The 25,523-nt window shown below is 44.2% G+C and overlaps 1 protein-coding gene across 7 annotated transcripts in view; it reads right to left on the reverse strand.

The window, feature by feature from the left end:
* The window catches only part of DAAM2 (dishevelled associated activator of morphogenesis 2), a 224,822-nt gene that overhangs the window by 33,669 nt on the left and 165,630 nt on the right, over positions 1 to 25,523 (reverse strand). For 6 of the 7 annotated variants that reach the window (XM_082214804.1, XM_082214799.1, XM_082214802.1 and 3 more), the window contains 4 exons: positions 24,003 to 24,317; positions 15,666 to 15,773; positions 12,675 to 12,710; positions 11,724 to 11,830 (listed from right to left, as the gene is read on the reverse strand). In XM_082214804.1, coding sequence (XP_082070930.1) covers positions 11,724 to 11,830; positions 12,675 to 12,710; positions 15,666 to 15,773; positions 24,003 to 24,317 — 566 coding nt within the window. The remainder of the gene's footprint in view (positions 1 to 11,723; positions 11,831 to 12,674; positions 12,711 to 15,665; positions 15,774 to 24,002; positions 24,318 to 25,523) is intronic. The other variant, XM_082214805.1, reaches the window with a different exon arrangement.

Genomic DNA, 25,523 nt, shown 5'->3' on the forward strand with positions numbered 1-25,523 from the left:
GAGCTGTGCTCTTTCCAGCTATTCAAAAATGTAAGGCCAAACTTATGCCCTTCAGCCAATGCATAGCATAGACCCAGAAGACAAGGCATAGCCCTATATCTGAGCTGGGAAGCTGCAAGTGGAAACTATGCTCTACAGCAACTATGCACTGAAGCATAGAACAGGCTGTCAGAGAGAGACTCCACTATTACTCTTATTTTGTCATTTTCCTTCATCTAAATATATATACACACAATTCATATTGAATGGATAATGGGTCCTCTTTGTGTATGGAAAATCATAACACTCATCCTTCCACTTGGCATCAGTTTCAGCAGGGAAGCCAAAAACCGAAGAGGCCATGGAGAATGAATTACCCTCCTACATCCCCAAGAGAAGTTCCCCTCCAACTCGAATTTCAGAACCATTAAGCAAGATACTCCAGAGAAATCTGTGCTGCTCCTGCCTATGGTCATAGTTACTGTGGCCTCACCATGTTTTCAGTTTCCAAACCCGACAGTTTGATGCCTTCCCAAGGTGCTCAGTTATCTCAAGATTTAAAATGCTAAAAGCATGAGCAGTGAAATCTAAGAAACCGAAATGCTTGTGCAACTGTACTAAGCAACTAACAAGGAAATGTTTGGTTCAGGCAACCTGTCCTCCTATCACAGAGAATTACATGGTCCCATTCTAAGATGCAATTCAACAAGACTCACTGAAAGTCTGCAGGTGAATACATGGAGCTTAAGGTGTGCCTCAAAGATCCCTGCAGAGTCTATTAATCTCAGGGCCAAATACATCACTTAAGCTGAGATATGTTGGATATAAGCATATACCAGTTGCCAAGGTAGTAGATGATCTGTATCAGTACCCTAATGTGGAGATTAGAGGGCTTAATCCAGATCTAGATTTGGGGGCCTGTCCATGCAATTTGCACTGACAAATTATTCATTTGTTTCAAAGAGTGCTTTATTTCTCTATGCAAATTGCTGGCGTGGGGAAGCCAAACTGAGGGGAAAGGGTTAAAAAAGGGCATATGCCCCACCCTAGAGTCTCAATTCAAATCAGGGGCCCTGTAAAAAGAAAAAGAAGTTCTACAGTTAGGGAGACACATATTTATATAACCTATTGTCTAGTTTGGCCCTCAGACTATACTAAGCCAGCACACAGCTGCAACTCACGCAACTACAAATGCGCTACTCTCTCTCACACCTAGAAATGGATGAGCAATTGGGCCAAAGGGCTGTTAATCACGTATTTTCATTATTATTGACTAACCACGCAATGGATCTTAAAATAGCCAACAGTAACATAAAGCAGATGTGTTGCTTTTTAAGCAAAAACAGGTGAACTGGTTTGAACGAAAACCTAAAGCAGATCCCTAGAATCTTTCCACTCAGGGTTGAGCGAAGATGACTACTTGGGGAAGAGGGGTGCTGGTTGTAATGGACACACCACATTAAAGTGTGATTACAGCCAGAGGAGAAACACTAAATAAGTCATATCTCATTGTTGGATATGTATCAGCAGTGATTTTCCTACTGGTTTTATAGGAGCCAAATATAGATTTCTCCCACTGGCATAACAACTGACAAACCCCAGACTGTATGCATAATTGAAGCACCATCATCTCTGCTTCTTAAAGGTAAAGGTAAAGGTACCCCTGCCCGAACGGGCCAGTCTTGACAGACTCTGGGGTTTGTGCGCCCATCTCACTCAAGAGGCCGGGGGCCAGCGCTGTCCGGAGACACTTCCGGGTCACGTGGCCAGTGTGACAAAGCTGTTCTGGCGAGCCAGCACAGCACACGGAACGCCGTTTACCTTCCCGCTAGTAAGCGGTCCCTATTTATCTACTTGCACCCGGGGGTGCTTTCGAACTGCTAGGTTGGCAGGCGCTGGGACCGAGCGACGGGAGCGCACCCCGCTGCGGGGATTCAAACCGCCGACCTTTCAATCGGCAAGTCCTAGGCACTGAGGCTTTTACCCACAGCGCCACCCGCGTCCCTAAGAAGAGTTTGGATCTGATATCCCGCTTTATCACTACCCGAAGGAGTCTCAAAGCGGCTAACAATCTCCTTTCCCCCTCCCCCCCCCACAACAAATACTCTGTGAGGTGAGTGGGGCTGAGAGACTTCAGAGAAGTGTGACTGGCTCAAGGTCACCCAGCAGCTGCATGTGGAGGAGCGGAGACGCGAACCCGGTTCACCAGATTACGAGACTACTGCTCTTAACCACTACACCACACTGGCTCTCCCCTCTGCTTCTTAGTTGTTTACTAAAAAACAAAAGCTATGGAATCACAACCAAGTTAAGCGGTTGCTGGCGCATAAAAGCAGCAGAATGGAACACGGTAGGGCTACACTGAACAACACCTTTGAATTTTTAAAGTGAAAAATATAGGGGGGTTTTTGGCAAGGCAAAAAAACAAAAAAGCTCTTAAAACCTAAAGGGACTTTTGAAGATGAAACACCCCATCTGTCCCAATCAAATGATACTGCTGAAATTACATGATTTCCAAGAACTGGTACCCAAACTTGCTCGCTTACCTCTTCCCTCCCAAACCATTTCCCTTTTATTATATTGTATCTTATCAGGTGATGAGTCTGTGGGCAGGGGGTGTATTATATTTTAATCCGTGTATACTCTTTAGAAAGTTGGAGGAGGAGGAGACCTTGTATAGGGAAGGCAGGAGCATCAAAGAATGTTCTAGCATACTGAGGCCTACATCCTGTAATTGTTGTAAAATCCGGGTGACTTGTCCAGATCATAACAAGATTACATGGTGAACACTTATAAGCTGCCCATTAAAAGCAAAAAATTCCACCAAGAAATGACTGAGATACAGCACCTTAATATTTCTGCTCTAATTGGAAAACAAACAAACAAACAAACAAACAAACAAACCCTTGAATTAGTCTATGCACAACCATAACATACATTTACTTATTTGACTTTTGCTGAGCTTAACACTCTCAAAAATCCAAGAAAAATTGTAGGGATGTAACCCTTCTAGATTTAGTTAAAAACCTTCATGAGAAATATGAGGTTTCATTAAAATTCTCATTTAAGTCAGGAGCAAGTCACACTGCAACAGGGACTCAGTGCCAGATGCACTCATCCCAAAAGAAAGATGGCTGCCAGAGTAAGGCTGTGTACACGCCATACCTTTAAAACACACAACTTCCTCCAAAGAATCCTGGGAACTGCAGTCTATTAAGGGTGCTTTGAAATGTACCTCTGCAAGGGATAAACTACAGTTCCCAGGATTCTTTGGGGGAACCAATGCGCTTCAATGTTGCGTGCACAGACTAAGGAAGAAGCTTGCAGCAGCTGAAGCCAGTAAGTTGGTAAAAGGGCATAGCTGTCAACCTTCCCTTTTTTTTGCAGGAAATTCCCTTATTCTAGCGCCATTTCCCACTGCTTCCTGCTGCTATCCTGGATTGTTAGATATCCTGTAGACCAGTGTTTCCCAACCTTGGGCCTCCAGCTGTTTTTGAACTACAATTCCCATCATCCCTGACTACTGGTCTTGCTAGCTAGGGATGATGGGAGTTGTAGTCCAAAAACAGCTGGAGGCCCAAGGTTGGGAAACACTGCGAGACTGTCCCTGGGACAGGTGAGGCTGCTGATCTCTTATTTTCAAGGCTGCTGATCCCTTATTTTCAAGGCTGCTGATCCCTTATTTTCAAATCTGAAAGTTGACAGCTATGTAAAAGGGGGACCAGTGGTGTGTATGTGACTCACTGACAGAGTAAGAAAGAGTGAGTAAGATTGTGAGAAGCTCTACACTGACAGTGTCCTGCAAGATCTGTCTGAACCTGAGGCCCATTCTGTTGTGACTTATTCTTCTATCACCCTGCTCTCCTATCTGCCACATTCCAGCACCTATGACTCCTTTTTCTTCTGCTTGCTGAGACCCCATATTGGGCTTTTACAGTTAAAACTGCTAATTATATTCACCACTTTCCTGACTTCTAACCTTGGCCAGGTAGGTTTCTGAAGATTATGGGGAAAACAAAACACTGCTTATTTCTCTTTCCCACCACATTAAGTCACACAGAGCTGGCGAGACCCAAATGTCTGAGTAATCTCCAAGTCAGGCTGAAGCTGCACTATTATCAAAATGCTCCTAAAATGATACTTAGCCTGCTGCTGCCTTGATCCCCTCAGGACACATGAATGACCCCTATTGACTCTACACCCTCATTCATCACTAATCTCCTCAGGACACCTCAGCTGATTTAATGTCAGTAGACATGAAGTAGCTTATTGTTTGGCCATCTTGCACAGGGAAGGGGGAGAGGGGAGGAAAGAGACAGTGACTTATTCCAAATATGCCTGGGAGTCATGCTGGATTTGCCTTCTATTTTTTTACATCACAGCACACTTCACAGATGTGGCTGTCTCATTTTTCTCCTTCAAGATGGTCACTGGTTGGGTTTAAGCCAACTGCCAAAACTCTCACACAGAAAACACTCCACATTCATCAGCCATCTCTCCTCAGAGAGAAGGAGCGCGGTGCTATGCTGCCACTTCATCTTTAAGCTGTGCTCGCTTTGACGGAAGATGCGCTGCCACTAACGCAGGCAGGGCCATTTAGTCTAGAGCCACGCCTGTCCTCAAAACCACCAGGATACGCTTATGCTCATATTTGGGAGAAAGGAGGATATTTTCTCCTTTAAAAATCAATTCATTTGCCTTATCAGTATAAACCATACAATCGAGGTAGATAATAATGAAGCCATGCAAAGCACAAATGCACACAGCCTTCCATGAATGTTGCTCACCAAGACTTCACGTAGCAAATGGAGGAGCCAGAAAGCTTTTAGGTGAGAGCAAGGGATTTGATGCATATTAACAGGCTTCCTTTCCTGCCCCACAAGATTATTTTTCTGCATGCACATTTCCTCCTTATAGGGACACAAGAGAATTCCCTTGTTTGTAGAGGAGAGAAATGGGGAGGCTTTATCGGCACAACAACTATCTGTGAGCAGCCTCATGTGTGAAGCTGCATGGCCATAATTTCCAAGATGGGAGAAAGGCTACTTAGATCTTCACGATGTACTCAGCCTTTCCCCTCTGTAATAACTATCAACAAGACACCTTCATGAGCCCATGGAAGTCCATCTTAAAAGAGGGATGAGCAACTGGTGGCCTTCCATATTATGTTGGACTTAAAATTCCAACTAATCTGACCACTGGCTATGCAGCTAGGGCTGATGGGAGTTGAAGTCCAACAACTCCCTCTCTTAAAGGAAACGGTAGTGGAGCTGATCTGAATATGCAAAGAAAATCAGTTGGTACAACTTTGCTGGGACTGTACTACTTCATGGGGGGGGGAATTCATAAGTTTGAATGCTCCAAGTTATAGAAACATCCCCGCATGTCAACACATACCAGAATTTTCAAATGGAAAAGGCATCTTAATTCTTCTTCCATCATTTTTATTCACCCTTGTTACACACCTGCATGTCACACCTGCAGTCAAGTTTCTTTGTTTGCAACAATCATGCAAAGTACGACAATGCGACAAATGCCAGTTCTCTGATTGCAGGGATTGAGCAGCAAGCACTATCTCCATCCATTCTGATGGACCCCTCAACACTGCAAAGGAAAGCTGGGTAAAGAAACAAGCCACCAGTTTAGCGCATTCTTAAAGTTCCCAATTTGATATAGCTCAGCTCATCTTACAGAAAACAGCAGGCTTGTAGCCAGAACTTGACAGATTGCAGAAAGGGGACCGAAGTGTCCACGGGGCAAGTATTATATGAATCATATCATAGCTATTCAACAAAAAAACTTCACTATCGCCTTCTGTTAAAGACTTCCTTGTTTCAGACCACTTAATGATGACTAAGCAGAGGGTCAGAGAGACAAGAATACAAGGTTTCAGAAAAAGGACAATATGCCATTGAGCAGGCTTCCTCAACCGTGGCCCTCCAGATGTTTTTGGCCTACAATTCCCATGATCTCTAGCTAGCAGGACCAGTGGTCAGGGATGATACAGAGGATCTGTATACTTCAGCACCGGGGAGGCAAGGTGCTTTTCAGACCTATAGTTTAAAGAAGTACTTCCATCAACTGAGGTTTTAATGTGAGTATCAATCTTACACTGGCCAGAAGGCTCATTTGTATTACAAATACTTCTTATCCGCTTTATTTCCTGCATTGCCACTGACATCAATACAAATAGCGCGGGAGATGCTAAAGTTAATTTTAAGCCTCAGGTTGCACAGCTTTGATCAGCCTTCCCCAACCTGGAGCCCTCCAAATGTATTGGACTGCAAACTCTGGCCATACCTGGCTGGAGATGATGGGAACTGGAAGTCCAAAACATCTGAAAGGCATCAGGTTGGGTTAAGGCTGGCTTTGGACAATATTTTAAACTACAGGGGAAAGGGCTGGGGGTGGGGAAAAACATGAGTCCACACAAGGCTCTGTGATATATGGAGAGCTAATCTGAGCACATAGCCTGCTGATAGAGATTTAAGACAGGATAGCTTCACATGGCTTGCTTGATTTAACTAGAGAGCTTACTATGCACTGAAATGGAGGTAAGGTCATCCATCAAATAAGTTAGTTTTTTTAAAAAAACGAAGGAAAGAAAAACCTTCTGAGAGGTTCATGGCTTTGAGCCTTACAAGCAGTGTGCACCATACATGCCATGCCGATCTTCCTTTGCACTTCCCCTCGGGAAGAGGGGTTTGAATGATAGCCTAAATTCTGATGCAGAAAATGAAGAAGGGGGAGGGGGGTTGTCTCCAAAGGCAAGGCAACAAATGGCTCCTGAAAATGGCTGAAATCTGGCTTGCTCCAGATTTAAGGAGGTCTAGTCTTTCTCAGTCACACCAAGGACTCCATTCTATAAAGCTGAAGAGATTCCAGGTCCATTGCATTTCAAACCAAAAGACTGCACCATCAGTCTCATTGTCTGCTGGTATACCTCTTATTGCTCGCATGCAGGGACGCGGACTTATAAAAAATATTGGGGGGGCCCGGGAAAGCTCGTGAAATGTAAATAAGCTCATGAATATGCAAATAAGCTCACGAATATGCAAATAAAGTGGCGCCGCCCCCTCGTGAGCGAATAGGGGAGAGCGTGCTGCTGCCTATTAATCAGCTCCGGAACAGCTGATATGCGGGAAACCTGGGGCTAGAGGCAGAAGCCCCCGCCCCCGGGGATTCCCCTGTTCTCGCGGGGGACGGCCGGGGCTCTCCAGCTAGGGCGCGCGGCTGGCTGGCTGGCTGGGGAGGGAGCAGGTGGGGAGGAGGCGGGGGACGGCGGCAAGGGCGCCCGAGATTATTGGGGGGGCTGAGCCCCCCCAAAATTTTTTTTGAGGGGGCTCAAGCCCCCTCAAGCCCCATGGAGTCGGCGCCTATGCTCGCATGGAACTGCAAACGCTTATCTCATCTATCATTCCCCTAGTTCTCCCATGCCCACAGACAAAGAAAGCTGCCTTATACTGATTCATGTCACTAATCCTTCTAGCTCAGGGGAAGCTCAGGCCTGCTACCCCTCTGTAGCAGATCTGGCAAAGGGGCACACAAGGTTACAAAGGGAAGAAGATCAATGAAAAAGAAGCCTGCTCAGTCAAGGAAGCTTTTGCCAGCAGAGAAATATGATTGGATACAGCCCACAATCTTTATATTAATTGGCACAGGAACATCATACGCAAAGGTCTATTGAATATTGCATATGTACCCATGAAAGAGAATTTCACTATATGCATGAGAGAAACACACATTTAAGAGCAAAATACATGACATGCAGTGCTGCATTACTTTTCAACTACAGTGGTACCTCGGGTTAAGAACTTAATTTGTTCTGGAGGTCCATTCTTAACCTGAAACTGCTCTTAACCTGAGGTACCACTTTAGCTAATGGGGCCTCCCACTGCTGCCGTGCTGCCGCTGCACGATTTCTCTTGTCATCCTGAAGCAAAGTTCTTACCCTGAGGTACTATCTCTGGGTTAGCAGAGTCTGTAATCTGAAGCATCTGTAACCTGAGGTACCACTGTACTGGAAAAGGCAGTGTTGAGAAGGAGCAAAGTGACTCTGAAAGAGAGCTACAAATTCCACTCTGCACCGACACGGGCCAGCAAATAATCCAATTTTCATCTGCTCTGATTGATACCTTCTTCCCCAGTCTTGTTAAAAGGGAAGGTGGGGACAAAGGAGATGTGATTATTTCCCACACCAGCCAGGTTTAGCTTTCTTAGGTCCTATGAAACACAAGCCCCACCTGACCCTTTCGAAGACAGTGTGAAAACATTTCAAGTCGTGTGTGTGCATGCAGGGGAACCCTCTGTGCGGCCATTTCACTTTAAAGGGCCGTGTAAACAGAAGGGGAATAAACTGCAAAGATATATGCAACGTTTACAGCCAAATGAAAGCAGCTGTTGAAAGAGAGAGGGGGCACCTGAAAGCAGGGGACGGTGCTCAGGACGTAATGTGGTGCTCTCAATTTACACATTTGCATTTTCACAATGTTCAAAAGTGCAGTCCTGCCAAGCACTCCATGGGAGGCCAGGGGGAACAGCAGGTAGGGACACTGTCTTCCCGCCAGGCTCTCATTCTCAGTGGCGTAGCGTGGGTTGTCAGCACCCGGGGCAAGGCAAGTAATTTGCGCCCCCTAACCCGTGGATTTGCGCCCCCTAACCTTAACCCCCAGATGTTGCGCCCGGTGCGGCCGGCCCCCCCTGCACCCCCCACGCTACGCCACTGCTCGTTCTGAAGCCTTACTAGTCCACAGAAGGAGACAAGGAAGAAGCCAGAAGAGCCAAGAGGCTGAGTGGCAAAATCCCTTTCCATTGTTGCCTGCATCCCATTTTAAAACATGTTTAATCAGGCCTTAGCTGAAACATGGAACAAGATGCTGAGGTTAAGGGAGTGGCGCAAGAGATGCCCGCTGCCAAAAACGAGCTCCCAATTCAGATTAAATGACAATCCAGATGAATCCAGATAATGGTTTATGGATCAGTTGTGTTCAAGTGTGGAAGGATTTACCAAGATATCTTCCAGTTATGCTACAGGCTCAACAAATGTGATTATTTGGATTCTGAGTAATAACTTGCAAGTAACAGTGTAGCTGCCTTCTGCCAGGGGGATTAAATGATAATGTGGAACAAGTGCCTTCAGGAGAGGGGATTTAAAAGTCAACACAGTTGCACTCTAAGACAAATACCTCCCTGAAGATATGTTGGATGAAAACTCTTTCTTTCTCCAAAGCCCTCCTAAAAACACCTCTCCTAATCCGAAATCAGAAACATTCTTTTCCAGTTTGCCACCATTCCATCTAGCAATCTCTGTTGTATCCCCTCTGTCAGAATTTAATAATAATAATAATAATAATAATAATAATAATAATAATAATTTATTTATACCCCACCCATCTGGCTGGGTTTATGCAGCCACTCTGGGCAGCTTCCAACAAAATATTAAAATACAATAGTATATTAAACATTAAAAGCTTCCCTAAACAGGGCTGCCTTCAAATGTCTTCTAAAAGTCTGGTAGTTGTTTTTCTCTCTGACATCTGGTGGGAGGGCACTCCACAGGATGGGTGCCACTGACACTACCGAGAAGGCCCACTGCCTGGTTCCCTGTAACTTGGCTTCTCGCAATGAGGGAACCGCCAGAAGGACCTTAGTGTCCGGGCTGAACGATGGGGGTGGAGACACTCCTTCAAGTATAATGGACCGAGGCTGTTTAGGGCTTTAAAGGTCAGCACCAACATTTTGAATTGTGCTTGGAAACGTACTGGGAGCCAACGTAGGTCTTTCAAGAGGTCTCATATTGTGAGACCAGTGCTCTTCTTGTAATCTTTGAAGTACCTATGCTGTTGTTAGTGTCACCCAAATGGTCCTTACTAACATGCTGGGCAGGCAGTGATTCAGAGAAGTAGGAGTCCCAGCCTCCTGGCAGGGCTGTTTTTGTTTGTTTTGCTTTATTCCAACTTTGCCACAGTCTAACAGGAGAAATCCCTCTCAAACAGCCTCTTTTCCTCAGCCTCTAAAACTAGTAGCAGTAGTAACTGGAAATAATGGACTAACTGCTCAGAGGAGACCCATTAAAAGAAAAGGAGTTATTATTGTTGTTTATTATTTATTGAATTTATATACCACCCTGTACCTGGGGGTCTCAGGGTGGTTCACAGAATAAAATCAAGACATAAAATCACAAAACACCCAATAGCACCCCCCCCCCCAAAAGAGCACACTTTAAAAGGGCATAGGATGTAAACTGGATCAACCAAAGGCCTGGTTGGAAAGGAATGTTTTTGCCTGGGGCCTAAAGGTGTTTAATGAAGATGCCAGGTGAACTTCCCTGGAGAGTTAAGGTAGTCAAGGGTAACTTAAGTTACCTATGATTTCACAAGGTCTAGCTCTGAGTGCAACTTAGTCAGCTGCAACCCTTAAAGTTAGATAAATTTGTTATTTTTTGCACCGACGATTTTGCTTTGCTTCAGATGCGAGGGCTAGAGCTCAGTGCCTGCAAAAGGCCCCAGGATCAATCCTTAGAATCGCCAGGTAGGGCTGGGAAAGATTCTCTGCCTGCCTGCTGCTGCCAGTCAGTGTTGACAATACAAGGCTAGATGTGGCAAAAGTCGTGACGCCAGCAAAAGGCAGCTACCTAGGTTCCCACGCAGTCATGACAACTCTACTAATTAGTCTGAAACTTCCTAAAAATAGAAATGGCAGTCTCATCTCCACAACCAAACAATTCAGTCCTTGGCTTCCCTGCTGCTGCCGCCAAGCACAAGGGGACAGCTACTTACAAACACATGCCAAAAATTCCAATGCACCATCTGTTTGCACACTAGTTCATGTGCAAATAAAGCATTTGCATATTATTAGACTTGCAAATGTGATTATATTGCAAAAATAATAAGGGCTAAAAATAATGTTAACAGTTGAAACATTTATTTATAAAGACGTGAAAAAATGACTGAGAAACTATTGTACTTAATATACCAAACTGTCATTTCGTCTCTTTTTTTAATGACTATGACACTTTGGACTGGAAGCATTTGATTAAAAGAGATTTAATACAAGCAGCTTATAGTATCTTGGGGTATACAGCAATGAAGAATATGATCACTGGAAGTAAAATAAAAATAAAAAATCTGCTAGACCGCAATGCATAAACTAATTAATGAGCCAACAAGCCTATTTGTTTATGTCATTATAGGAATTCATATCCTGCCCTTCAAATATATTCTTGGCCATCTTACAATACAAAATCAAATAAACAGTAAAATCATTTAAAAAAACATGATTTGCATCATTTCATGATTTGCATTGTTACAATTTAATCAGAAATAGTGATGTCAAGAATTCCAATGAAAATGAAAATGGTAATAGAAATTACTAGTGTTCACTTGTATGTCCCATGTCCAGAATAGAAATCAATCCAGCAAATATTATTGGCATTTGCTATTGCTGCTGCTTTCAGTCTGCAAATGAGATGCAATTGATTGTGTTCCTGTCATCTGCAGACTGTTTCCTTTGCACTTAAATGAACGGGGTTGAATAATGTAATGAAAACTTAACTTACGTAATTTCACCACGGTGGAAAATAAGACAAATAATGTAATTATAATTATTTTTTGCATAAGATAAACTGCAGTGGAACAGAAACAGCACTACATGTGACAAATATAAGGTGAACTGAAAAATGATTTTGTCTTATATCCCTAAACAGAAAGCAAATCCCAAATAAGTTCAGGGTCAAGCAAACTTACTTGGAAAGGAGGATGACACAGTTCTGTGCTCTCCGGCCATCAATCACAGAAAGCTCTTTGACCTTTCGGGTGGACAGGTACAAATCTTCGGTTGATCCCATTTCCTTCTATAAATAGTTTTTAAAAAACCATGAAAATCAGTGCCATATATTTTTCCTCCTCCTCCTTTTTTTTCTGCCAGTGCATAAGTGCCACTAGCTAGCCAGTGCTCCAAGCCCAAAGAGTTGAACTTGTGTGGAAATCCATCTGAGATGCAGGATTGTAATGAAAGGGAAGATTAAGGAAGCCTAGAGTAGATTTCTCTGTCCTAGTTCACCAGCTAAACCAGAAACATTTACTTGCAGATAATGGTACATTTACAAACACTGAGGATTATGTGTGCGTTGTGTGTGTGCATATGTCTAGATGTATAAAGTAGGTCTGTTTCTCCTCTCTTTCCCAGCACTGTAAACAGGATTGCATGTGCAGGTTGAATTAAAGTTTTATAGCACAATTAATTTTACACCACATTATTATTATTTTTTTTAAAAAGAACTAAGGAAAAAACCACATGCATTATGGTGCTGTGCATGCCCTGGCACCCCAAGAAACACAATGTGTCCCCAAAAAACCAAGCAATGCTAAATCAGGTACCAGTTGTGGATTACAAATAAATAGTGAACATTGAATAAAATCTCTCCACTTCTGCCCAAAGAGGAAAACACCGGGCAGGTTCTTTGGAATGGAGCAAGATATGTGAAAAGGACAGTGGTTTTCCATGCTCCCTCCGTCCCTTGAAATTCATGCAAGGAAATCCTTATTATCTCCTCTCCACCTGCTAAAGTGCAAATAAAAGTGAAGGATTTCTCATGCAGTAAACAGTGTCGGTCGTGCATCTGCTTCTGCTGAGTCTGCTCATGTAAACAGTGGAATAGAACTCTGAAAGTCAGACAGAGGACAGACAGTACTCACCTGCTTACAGGAAGAAGGAGGGTTAGTTAGCAGGTCCTACTCAGGCAGGATTCGAAGAGAACAGAGAAGGAAACATGCCAACAGTTAGCCACAGCAATAAAAGGCACAGAGTTTACCAAAGCAACAGCATTTGGGTTTCCTAAGTGATTAAAACGCTATGCCAGCAAAATGACTTTTGTTTATGAAAAGAACCAAAGAGGAAATACATCCAGGTCTGTTCTTCTCTCGGCACGTACATAAGCAGTGAGCTTGCATATTTTGTGCAAAAATACTGCAGACAGTAATTATCAGTGCAATCCTTTGCACATCTGCTCAGAACAGCTGGTCCTATTGAGTTGAAGAACTGCAGTCTAAGCCTCTGAACTCCTTTCTGCAACAGCCATATAACCACTGTTTTAAAGCAAGGAATGAATGCACTGAATCGCCTAACAGGGATTAGTCAGGGAGTTCAAAGTAAATTCTACTCAAAACTAAGCATTTGAGTAATATTGTCTCATCCTTTTATAACTAACAGCAGATACATTTCTAGGGAGGGGAGAACAGACCCTTTGTCTTTTCAAAGAATGAAGGAGCAGTTTGATATAAAGGAAAGCGGGAAGAGACATATTAATACCATATTAATTGCATTGAAGAAAGAAATGCTTCATTCATGCTCTCTCTCAAGAACAAAAGAACTAGGATTTGCTTTGACGTTTGAATTTGGATGCATTTGTTTAAAGTTTAAAAGTCACAAATTCGGGCTAAGTTTTATAAGCAGAGATATCCACAAGCTTTTCACCCCTGCAATGCCCCTTCCTGGTGCACCATGATAAACTAGGATGTCTTCACATAACCAGCCACCCAATTGCATTCAAAGCAGGAAGTTTCCAGGTTTGGAACAAGCCAGGATCTTAAACTGCAGTCTTAAGAAGCTGTGATCATTTGCACGCCTCTGCTGTTTTTCCTTTACCAAAGGCCCAGAAAACTATCTTAGGGTAAAGAAAGGAGGTGGTAGTAGATGTTCTCCAGGTCCCAACAGAGGACTGTAATTGGAACCACAAGTCTGCACAACATTTCTGTCAAGGATTCTAGGACTTTTAGCCCCAGCTCCCAGTGAGATAAGATGCCCTGCCAGGGCCTGGGGATCACCCAACTGCCTCTACAGCCTTGCCCTATCCTGCCCAAAGGTAGGTTTCTAGGCAGGAAAAGGTGAGATAACAAAGGGCACATTTGCGAGAATCCTTTGAGCTTTTTTTGTGAGCATTCAAACCCAGTGCCTGCAAAAAAATTGAGCCTTTGCACACATCCAGCTGGAACGCTTACAAAGGCCTGGCCCCTTCTGAACTGAGCAGCAAGACACTCATGAACTCCTGGCCAAGGGGGCTAGAGATTAATCTCAAGTGGCGCCTAGAGACAGAGCAGACTGTGTGCTGTCGGTGGCAAGTTGTACTGACTGGCAGGAGCTGTGCCAGTTAGAAAACAGGGAAACCCAAGGCAGAATGGAAACTGAAGTTTCCACGTTAATTCAGAAATGGCCAGCCAAATCTTCAGAACTTTCTTGTCCTCCAAAAAGTGCATTTTGCAGAGATTCACACAAATAAAATGGCCCAAATCTAGGGGGAGCTAAGAGGTGTTGTAGTCAGGGAGGTTTATGGATTTATTCACTAATAGCTTTCATTGGTTCCATGTCGTCATAGCTGGAACAGGAGAAAATGTCAGAGGATTTAAAATTAGAAATAGCTCTTTTTGTATTTTGTTTGTGATACCACACTAAAAGGGGGGAAATTATATAATAGGGTCCACCACTTTATATTATTGGATAGGAATGATTTAGGTTACAAAGCACCTTTGGGCTGTCATTTTAACAACAGCAGGCTGTTTCAAGACATTTGGAAGAGACCATGTTTTTGGAATACATTCCAATAGTTAGGAAAGAATTTGGGAAGCAGGCAGGATGGGGGGAGGGCAAAACTCCATGGTACTGTTCTGGCTGAATTTCATTCATCAGAGGCAGATAGAATGCAGGTGACTTGCTTTCCAAGAAAAGAAGACAGAAATGCTAATAAACAGCTGCTGTTAAAATAATGTTGCTAATGTTATAATCTGTAACTCATTTGTTGGAAAGAAAAAGAAAGGGGGAAATAAGTGAAGCGACCCCCCCCAGCCAAACTAATCCAATCTCACTACTGAAAACTCTAATTGCTCAGAAAGTTTTATTCAAGAGGAGTATGGTTGCAAGAGCTAGTGCATAACAGAAAAGAAGAAAACACAAAATCAGTAGCACTAGATACAAAGATCAAGTCTGAGAGAACAATAAGAACCCCAAATAAGCTACAAGTTCAAATAACTGCTTGCTTGCTTTTTCCTTTATTTCGCACTAAGGTTAGATGCAACTGCAGAGTTTAAAGCAGGTATAGTCAACCCGGATCTCTCCAGATGCTGTTTGATTCCAACTCCTATCAGCCCCAGCCAATGGTCAGGAATGATAGTAGTTGCAGTTGAGCACAGGTTCCACATCCTGCTTTAATCCAAGATAATGTTAACACAGCTGCTTTATTGTGCTCCTGTCTTTAGCTTCGGAGCTGAGGTCAACATCTAGCATCCCTGGGAAGCTGCTGAGCCACTGTCAGGTAGACCACTGCCAATGCCACCTCTGGGCTGTGCTTTATGCTATTTCTCAGCCTGCTGCTCCAAGCAAAACCAGATGGCTTGGTTGAGGGCCCATCTCCCATGATTCCCCAGTGCCTCTGCACCATACTGATGGCTGCCACCAACACTAGGTGTGCCCAACAGAACTCACTGATGGAGGAGGGAGCCAACTGGAGGGAACTTTGCTCAGTCCTGCCCCCTTCCTACCTGCAGCTGGCCTTGCTTACTTTGAAATCTATGAGAAAACAGTCCCCACTGCTTGCTCCTCTCCACTGGTGCACCCAGTCCTGGAAACTATTTCTGCAAAGAAGCCCAGGAAGCTCAGGGTTTAGAGTGACAAGAAATGAAAGGAAAACGCCTTACCTGGTGTCTCTGATAAGCTGAGAACATTTTTTCAAAATCCTCCAAATCCAGCATCTTGAAAGCCCTTAAATCATCAATTTCATGCCAGATTGTGCCATGTATCTTCTCCTACAGTCCAAAGAGATACAAAAACATTCAGGGAACAAATAACAATGAAGGCTTGAAGCAGTGTGTGTGTGTGAGTGAGGGGGGGGGGAGAGGGAGAATTATTAAGGTCAAACCCCAGTTAAGGTCAGCAGGAAAAAGGCAGAGGGAAATTGTGCACTTCAGAAGAATCAGATGAGTGAGTATCATTATGTAGTCTTCTCCCAATCCATTTAATTACAGTTAACACTGTAACATGTAACACCAAACCAGAAATGGTGGCTTAATGTGCAAGCTCTCTCCATCTGCTATATTCTCTAAGTAGCAAAACAAGCCAGGATCCATCACTTAACCATAGTTTCCCATTGCACTGGGTGGGATTCACCTACTGAACCCCATCAGCAGGCACCCTGTGCTTCCAACTTGCACCATGGGGCTTCCCTCCCCCCCATACCTGTGTCCCCCATGTCGGAAGAACCCCCCAGAACAGCACAGGAGGAGGAGACTGGTATGTTCTGTCCCGGAAGCTGACATTCTTGCACAGATGGGACATCTGTAATAGTGCAACGTTGAATCCCACCCTTTGTGGAGCCAGAAACTATGGTTAATGGCTTCAAAACAAGACAGGATATGGAAGCCATGTTTTTAAATGTGCCTTATGAATCCACTTTTGTTTCGAAGCCACTGAGCGTTGCTTCTTGGTCTGCACTCTAAAATCTGCTTGCAAAAGAATTTCATTGCAGTTTTTTTGTTTAACTGTGAAGTGTCCCCAACATCAATGAACAAAGGCACTGTTAATGTAAAATTGTTAATTTTATGCTAAAGAACTGGAGACTTTAAAAAGAACACAGAAATGTTCGTGGGGGGGGGGACTCAAGGAAATCACATTGGCAACAATGATGATTTTCACAGCATGTGGTGTCTTATGGTCCCAAAGAAAAGATTACCAAAGAGACCTCTCAAAGGCTCCTGGCCTGAAAGTTCCTGAAGTGCACTCACTCAACAAAGTGCATTAACACTTCATTATTGAACTAATTAGGAACAGCCTCCATTTCACACTCACAGTCATTAAAAAGAGCAAGAGAAATGTGTTATGCTAGAAAGGAAACAAGTTGATGGTCAGAGCAAAAAGAGCAGAGCCTTTTAAGAAATAAGATGATTAAAGGAAGGAAAAGGTGTTTTTTTTTTTTTGAAGAAATACAGAAGTTTAAAAAAGGCACAGCAATGTGCATTTGCACTGTCTTGAGGTGGCTGATTGGTCTGCAAAGCCGTACTCCCATATCAGTGCTTTTTAGCTGGTATGAAATACCATAACCTCTTTTTTTGCAGCCCATGGCAGTCATTTTATGCTGGTACCCACAACACTTATCAAGATATGAGTGCTCACGCTCATCAAAAGTGTTGGTCCTTATCCGAAGTGTGGAGCTGAGATGACCAAAGTTGACTGTGTGCCCCTAGATTATTGGAGCTACTTAGAAGTGCATCAGTTTTTCTGGGAGAATCCTAAATCTTTTCTTCATGGAGCGAGAAGCTCAAAAGCTGAACTTTGGAAAACTAAATTTTCCGTGGGAGCAATGCTTATATTCATGAGACAGCACAGGCTCCACCATGAGAGTTAAGGACGACAAACCAAACCATCCTTTTTGCTATGTCCACTGCTGTCACCAAAACTTCATTTTTTTCTCTGGCTGTCTCCACTAAATAGCTCTTTAACCTTCCAGAATTGGCCCAACCTATTTTCAATACTGGGTAGAATAGCATGTCACTGAATGACAAGGCCTCAGACCAAATTATTCTAAACCAAATTATGCCTTTACTTAAAGAATTATGCCTTACTTTAGTAAGGCAACAAGTTAAACAAGTTTTGGGGAAGCAATTTTAGGGGGGGAAACCACTATTTTCGTCATTTGAGTAGTACAAATGAAAAAATAAACAGATATTAATGGCTAAATTTATATTTCTCTATTATTGCCTAGCTTGACCTTCCTGTGTAAAACTTCCTGGTGGAGGGAAGCCTCCCATTCCCGTGCTGACCCTTTTTACTCATGGGAAAATGGATGGCTAGGACAGACAACTTCCTTACACTGCATTCTCATTGCTCAGTTACGAATTAAGAAATTTATAGCTGCTTTTCATCAGTCAAAATGACTGAGTATTGTGAGTGAAACAAAAGATTCACCTAATGACAAATTATTCCCTTAGCTCCAGAAACATAGTTATGGTCGCTAATCAGCAATATGAAAATACAACAAATTCTTGTTCTTTTGGTTCTTTTTAAAAAAGTTACTTCATCTGTGCATCATTCCATTTCCCCGCTTAATGGGATATTTTTATTCCATGTGAACCTTGGAGAATTAGTTATCTGGCTTCTCTGCTATGCAAAAAGTTTTAGTCCATTATGAGAAATCAGACCTGTGAACAAAATTTCCCAGGACTCCCCAGAGATTGCCTAAGACATAAAGCAAAAAGTATTTGGAGCACACACAATTAACCAGAGTACATCTTTATAAGGAACTGGCCCTGCAGAGAGGATTTGTTTCTCAAATGCATTGTACAATCCCATTGCCTCATGTCACTGTGCACTGACATACTTGAAATAAAGTACAGTCCTCTGGGAGAGAAACTAGAGATAAGCGAAACACAGAGAATGGTCATAGCAGGATGCCTCCCTACAAAATGGTTTGTTTCTATGCCCTCTTGCTAGCAAACTACATCATAAACCCAAACCCAAGCATGCAGTCAACTGCCCTAAATGCACTAATCTCTGTTTTGCCATGAAAAGAGAATCAAGGAAAATGGAATGAATTTTGAACATGGGGATGCAAGGCCTGTTCATGATCAAAAGAACATGCTGAGGACTGTGATTTATCATTCATTTTTGGCCTGGCTATAGACAGCAGAAGAGACTCATTGCCAAGTCTTTACTTTTTTACAGTGCAACTGGCTATTTCCCTGGCCGAAACCATAGACAAGGAATGGGGAATCTGTGGCTCTCCAGATGTTGCTGAGACTACTCTTCCCATCATTTCCGAGCACTGGCCATGCTGGCTGCGGGTGATGGGAACTAGAGTCCAATGGTATATGGAGGGTTGACCATCTCTGCCAGAGACCCCTCCCTCAACAGAATACCCTTGTACCCAAGCAAATGCCACATTTCAGGTTACTGTGGACTTTTGAAGGGAGTTCTTGTTAGGAAATGGGACGTGCTTATTTCACTGAAAAGGCAGTACAAGTTTCAGCATAAATTGTTCACTTCCTCATCCTTGGAAACTCTGAATTCGTCAGGTACATTCATTATGCACAAAGTCCCCACAGCTATCCACAAACATTGCTTTATTTCCTTATTTCCTTGTTCTTCACTGTGGCCCTTTCTTTCAAGTGCCTTTGTCTCCAAATTTTCATCCATCTAGGGCAGTGTGGCGTTTGCCTCCTAGGTGGGTCATAGGGAAAGGCTTAAATGAGTGTGAAGTGATTGGCCAGTGGGAACACGAGGGGAGGAGTTAGAGTTGGAGTTGGAGTTGCGTGGAAGTCAGTTGGGAGTTGGAGAAGGAAGAGGGAGGATAAGTCTGTGGTTTGGTCGAGTTTTGATGTGAGAGAGTGAGAGAAACTGATAGGAGGAGTCAGATAGACAGTTGGGATAATCAATTAACAGTTATTAGGAAACTAAGGATAAGAAACTGACAAGAAAAATTAACTGAAACCATAAACTTGTTCATGCTTATAAAATAAACTTGATTATTTGTTTTAATGTTAACAACTGGACCCGAGAGAAACGGGTTGGTGGCAGCGGGGAAGTGATCATAGTGGTGGCACAGGGATCAATAGACCGTCAAACATCCGGGGACCCTGTGTGATCGCCACAGGCAGGCATGTCAAAAGTCTGTTTCAGGGACCTAATGCGGCCTGCTAGTCGATTTAATCAGGCCCCCGTGGCAGTATATGTCCTGGGGTAAAATTGTAAAAAAAAGCTCAACTTCAATCCTAAGAAAAGCTCAACAACTTTGGTCGGCCCTCACACATTTTCACTTCATCAAATCTGGCCTTCTTTGGAAAAAGTTTGGGCACTCTAGGGGTTTTATTTGTCATTTTAGAGTCTATGAGCTGAAATGTATGCCCTACATTTCGTTCTGGGAAGCAAGCAAAACATTTATTCCAGAATGCTGAAGCATTTCAGTTCTATTTCTTAAGCGGCCAGGTAGCCAATGTGGTGCCTTCCACATGGGGTTGCCGCAAAATTCCCCTCATTCTTGACCATCAGTCACATTGGCTGGGGCTGTTGTGAGTTGGTGTTCAATAATGTCTGCAAGGCTCCATGTTGGCTGCTCCTGGTATTAAGGTTTCTAAAGAGTCATTTCATAGAAGGTGTTAACCACAGGCAAGTTAGTGCAATGCTTCCATGTGTTCAGTATCAAATGTTTCTGACTGAGTTAATGTAACAAAAGTAAGGGTGTCAAGGGAAATTAGTGAGTTGTTGCAGTTTTCTCCCTGGAAACAAAAGCATCCTTCACCCCAGCTCTTTTTGAAGTCTTCCTCTTGCGGCCCAAGAGTGATGTAAATTGAACAGCTTGACAACAAGAACTGGAAAACATTTCCACATCTTTAAGATAAACAATACAGCTGTATTTTCCTCCTTTGTTAAACAGTGACCCTAATAAAGTCCTGCAACCCTACATTGTAAAAAGTTAGGCCTACCACTGCGAAATCCAGATTTCTTCATCAGTTATTATTGTTCCTTTTAGGCTGCACAATCTCAATTAATTCCTTGGAATAGCCAGTAGGAACAGGAATAGACATCTGCCAGATGCCATATGGTGTGACACTACTCTCTTATTTTTACTGGTCATAGAAGATGGGCTGGTGGACCAAAGGCTGAACCAGAGTTTAAGTTAATATTTGTGAGGGCCAAACTACATGCTGTGCTTCAGATCTGTGGGCAGTATGCAACTAAATAGTTGCATTAGAGCAAGGGTGAGCAATGGCACAACAGGCCTACCACCATCCCTAAATCTGTTCTGAAGAGTTGGGGGGAAGCCCAGATCAGATCTACAGGATGTTCAGGGTGAGGAGCAGGAGAAGGGGAGAATGGTCTGTTGTGCAAGGAGCAACCCTTGTGCTAATACTGTATAATGATCACCATAGTGCTACACAGAATACAACTGTCAGGGGCTCAGGAACAGAGGTACAGGGGAGAGAGGAAATGGAGAGCGAAGGGGAAGAATCTGAGGGCAGCGTAGGGGAGTATGACAGTGGCCCGAGAGATTCCATGAGCTTCTCTAGCGAATCAGAAGATTCCCAGAAGGAGGCGCCGATGGTCAGGGCAAGGGGGGTCCCAGGGGAGACATATCAGAAACAAGGGGCCAGCGGGGACTCCCAAAGCAGCAGCGGGAGATCAGGACCAGCTTCCCCACCAGAGCGTAGTGGGGGGGAAGAGTCCCATGTGTCAGGGCCAGCGTCTCCTCCAGCAGGGAAAGAAGATGAGTCAGGGCTGACCACGCCTCTATTGGAGAGTGGGGGAACGGAGGGGAGGTCAGGTCCAGCTAGCCTCCCCGAAGGGGGAAGCAGTGACAGGAGCAGTGTAACGGTCAGGAGGAAGGTTGCCGGCTGGGCGCGCGCGCCAAGTTCGAATGTACAGGCGCGTGGGACAGCAGAAAACCCGGATTGGGAACCAGGTCCTAAAGCCCACCGGAGGCAGGGGGAAGACTCAGGGGACTCAGCGTCAGAAGAGTCTAGGAAGGGCGAGAGCCCAGCTGACAGGCGGAGCCAGAGGAGGAAAGAGCAAAGGAAGAGGTGGAGTAAGGCTAGAGTCTTAAACTGGTGTCTGGGGGGAGGAGATTCAGACGGAGCTTCGGCGGTCTAGAGTTTCAGTCGTAGAGCTGCATGCTGCGGCTGTGAAAGCGAAACTGAACTTCAATAAAGACTTTTGTATATAACAACAAACTGGCGTTGGTCCTTTGTGAGCTGGGACCTTGGGCAGCTCTGACAGTAACCCTGAGATTGGATCTTCCTACATTTTTGCTTTGACTGAAATGCAACTGCAGAAAGAACCCCCCTCCCTCCATTGCTCACAGCTGAAGATCTAAGAAAAGGTTTCCCAAACTCGGGTCTCCAATTGTTTTTGGACTACAACTAGTGGTCAGGGATGATAGGAATGGTAGTCTAAAAACAGCTGGAGACCCGCATTAGGGAAACCCTGATCTAGGAGAAGGGTTACCTTATCCCTTTCTTCAGTACTCTCTCCTCCATCTAAGTTGCCCCCCCCCAAACTGCCCATCATGGGAAAAACAACAGTATTGTCCTCCCTCCCCAGGAAAGCAACAGCTCTGGGTGTTATGCATGTTCCGATTTAGGTAAAGGAAAGGGGTACAAGGAGAGAGAAAAAGTAATTGATTATGAATTTTTCACATGGCATTCTTTGCTCTGTGGTGATGGTGGGGTCTCAAGGCCTCTTATAAGAACGTGACTAGAGAGCAATCAAACAACCTGAACTAAAATCAGCCCACCACTTTAAAGGGAAAAACAAGCTGTGTGAGTTGAAGGGCAGCATCATGTGATGCTGTAGGCCTGTGCCACTTCAGATGGGACAGTGAGGGGATGAAATAAATTCCCTCCCACAACATTAAAAATAAACACCCCACAGCACATGCCCTGTACAAAATACAACACAAAGAATAGAATGTGATAGCTTTCTAGTTAAAGCTAAAGAACCACCACCTCTGGAAACAGAAAAGCATTCACTAACCAGAAATATTAATCATGGCAAACGCTTATCATATCCTCCCAATACTATTCTTGCAGGCCCCAAAATAGCATTTGCATTCACCTCTGAAGCCCCCATTTATTAGCACAGCTGCCTCCACTCTTAACCAGAGGGGAGGATAAGTCTGTGGTGGCTGCATGCTAAAGAGAAACACCTGTGTGTCCCTCTCTACTTTATTTTCCCCTCCCACTAGTGTGTGTGTTTGTGTAGTTGTTACATCTTTCCTTCGAAGCACTAAGTCCTGTGTTCTGAAAATGAAAATAAATCCCTGTCTTACATTCTCTCCCACAGCCCCACGTGGCTCTGACAGACAAGCACAGGCGGAGCAGCAAATACTTCACTTCATCTTATTTTAAAAGAAATGGGGGGGGGGGAGAGAGAGAATTCTTGTGGCATTCCAGAGGTCCCAGGACACTCATTCCAAATGCCTGAGTTGAGTCCTGAGTGACTTGGAGTCTAAAAAAGAGTGTGGATTTCTAGGCAGTCACCCAAATTCAACACAGACGCTGTTCAATCTGTGTGTTTTTTTCTTTTTTTTAAAAAAAGAAAAGAAAACAACAATGCCAAGAGAGAAACAGGGGTAGGAGGGAATATAGGGGTGGGAGAGGTTATAGATCTTGGACAGAATGAATGTGCCATGCAAAAATCAGTCTGGAGACTCCTCCAGAAGGATGTGCTATGAAGAGTTTTACTAGGGTTGGGAGAGAATAGGGTAATTGTATTCAAGCATGATTACATAATGCATAAGCTGTCATCAATATTGCATTTTTCTTAGAAATCATCCCTGCAACTATTCAGCACTTCACACACACACACACACACACACACACACACCTGAATCAACCTGGTCCTTTCAAAGAGGGGGCATGAATAATGAGGAAGGAAGGAGAAGCATTTTACACTTTATCTTTGAAACCTTGGGGCACTTGAACCATTTCTTGTCAGGGGTATGAAAGATTAAGTTTCTAGAACCACCAAATGTAATGAATTTGATTGGGAGATTTGCAGAACTTCAAAACTCATCAACTCTTGGTCAGGAAATGATGCTCCTGGGCATGCTCAAATGCATCCAGGCTTTAAGTAATATGCTCTCACCTTCAGAAGAGTATGCTTGCCAGAAGGAAGGGTGGAGCCAGGAGCAAAGCCCATTATGAGCTAGGCTGGAATGTGAGACTCCACTTATAATGGAACTACTACTTCCAGACTGGCGTGTGTGCATGTATATGTGTGTGTGTGTAGGTTGAGTCTAAATGTCACTCAATCCAAAATCCATCAACACTCTTTTAAAATGTAGAGTGATCCAAAGATGCCAAATATAAAATTAATACAATTGCCAAGGTCTTTCAGTGAGCACCTGTACGCTCACCCACAACATTTTGTGCCTCAGCTAGAAATTCCTTCTCAGGCAACCAATTTAATAGAAATAACCAGACAATATCCGGTAAACCTAAGCAACAGTCACAAGGTCTACACAGAATGGCTCTCCTTCCCCTTACCTCACTCAGCTTGGCCCAGTTGAAGGACTTCAGCGGATGAGACGGCTGTGGGGTTGATTTCTTCTTCAGACTGCCAGTGCCGCTGAAGGTGGTGGCGGAGGAAAGGGGAGGCATGCCCATGTTGAAGAAAGGTGGTGCTCCGGGAGGTGGAGGAGGTCCTCCTGGGGGAGGAGGTGGAGCGGGCGGAGGGGGGCAGCTGGAGAACGGAAGTGGTGGTGGAGGTGGCGGCAAAACCTCCGGAGCTTGTAGAGAAGAGGCAAACGGGCCACCAGGAGGTAGCTGAGGAGGGGGAGGGAAGGAAATGCTGCCCCCTTGCTGAAAATAAGAAGAGAACACTCTGATTAGTGTTGCGTCAAAAACAGGTCCATTCTCAGGCCAGATGTTTTGCGTGTGAAAGGGGCAGTTCTGGCATTTTGAAAGGCAGCAGGAAATAATTTTGGCAAAATCCTTTTCCCTTTGTCTATCTATGTTTGCCACAATGTCAGTGCTTCTCAGTCCTGGGTCATGCCGATGGCCCACCTAGTACAACAACTTGCCATCACAGTGGCCAACCAGATGCCCATGGGAAACCTGTAAGTGGGACCTGAGGACAAGAGAACTCTCCCTCCCTTGGTTTTCAGGAACATTGCTGCCTTGGACCATGGAGGCAGAGCATAGCAGCTCAGTGGCCTTATCCCTCCCCACAAGGCCTCCCAAGATGTAGGACTCTTCAGGGAGGCATCAGTGGAGGGGAGGGAACATGGATGCAGCAAAACAAGTTTTGAAAAAACATAAGGCAGAAGCCTCTGCTGATACTCTTCTGGTACGGTCTTCACCTCTGCAATGTTTTTGTTATATTTCCCCTGCTGCCATCCTCAAATATGTGCTTTCGACTTCTCAAGGCTCCTCAAAAATTGTCCACTGCAGAACTTCTGGTCAGGCTTTAAAGCTAACACAGACTAACAGTAAATATAACAGGATGTCAGCCTCACATGGGAGCTCTACTCCATCCTACAACAGCAGGAACATTCTGAATTCTTACATCAGGCAAATGGCTGCTGGGGAGAGGGACTTTTTAAGGTAGTGTCCAAATATGGAATTCCCCCTTCATATCCATTTCTCTGGACCATCTCTGTTATCATTCAGGCACCTAGCAAAGTCTGTTCTGTTCCATCCTGCTGTTGTGGGTGCAGGGGCACAGGTTAGCCACCTATGTATTAGAGCAGGCTGGAGACACCCCAAGGCAGATCAATGGGCAGAGAGAGTTGGGGTTACTTACAACTAAACACAGCACTTACCTTATGGTACAGCATAGGTATAGGTAAAGGGACCCCTGACCATTAGGTCCAGTCGCGGACGACTCTGGCATTGCGGCGCTCATCTCAATTTACTGGCCAAGGGAGCTGGCATACAGCTTCCAGGTCATGTGGCCAGCATGACTAAGCCGCTTTCTGGCGAATCAGAACAGTGCATGGAAATGTCGTTTACCTTCCCGCCAGAGCAGTACCTATTTATCTACTTGCACTGCATGCTTTCGAACTG

This window comes from Podarcis vaucheri (genome assembly GCF_965113315.1).
Source record: "Podarcis vaucheri genome assembly, chromosome: 3".
Taxonomy (NCBI): domain Eukaryota; kingdom Metazoa; phylum Chordata; class Lepidosauria; order Squamata; family Lacertidae; genus Podarcis; species Podarcis vaucheri.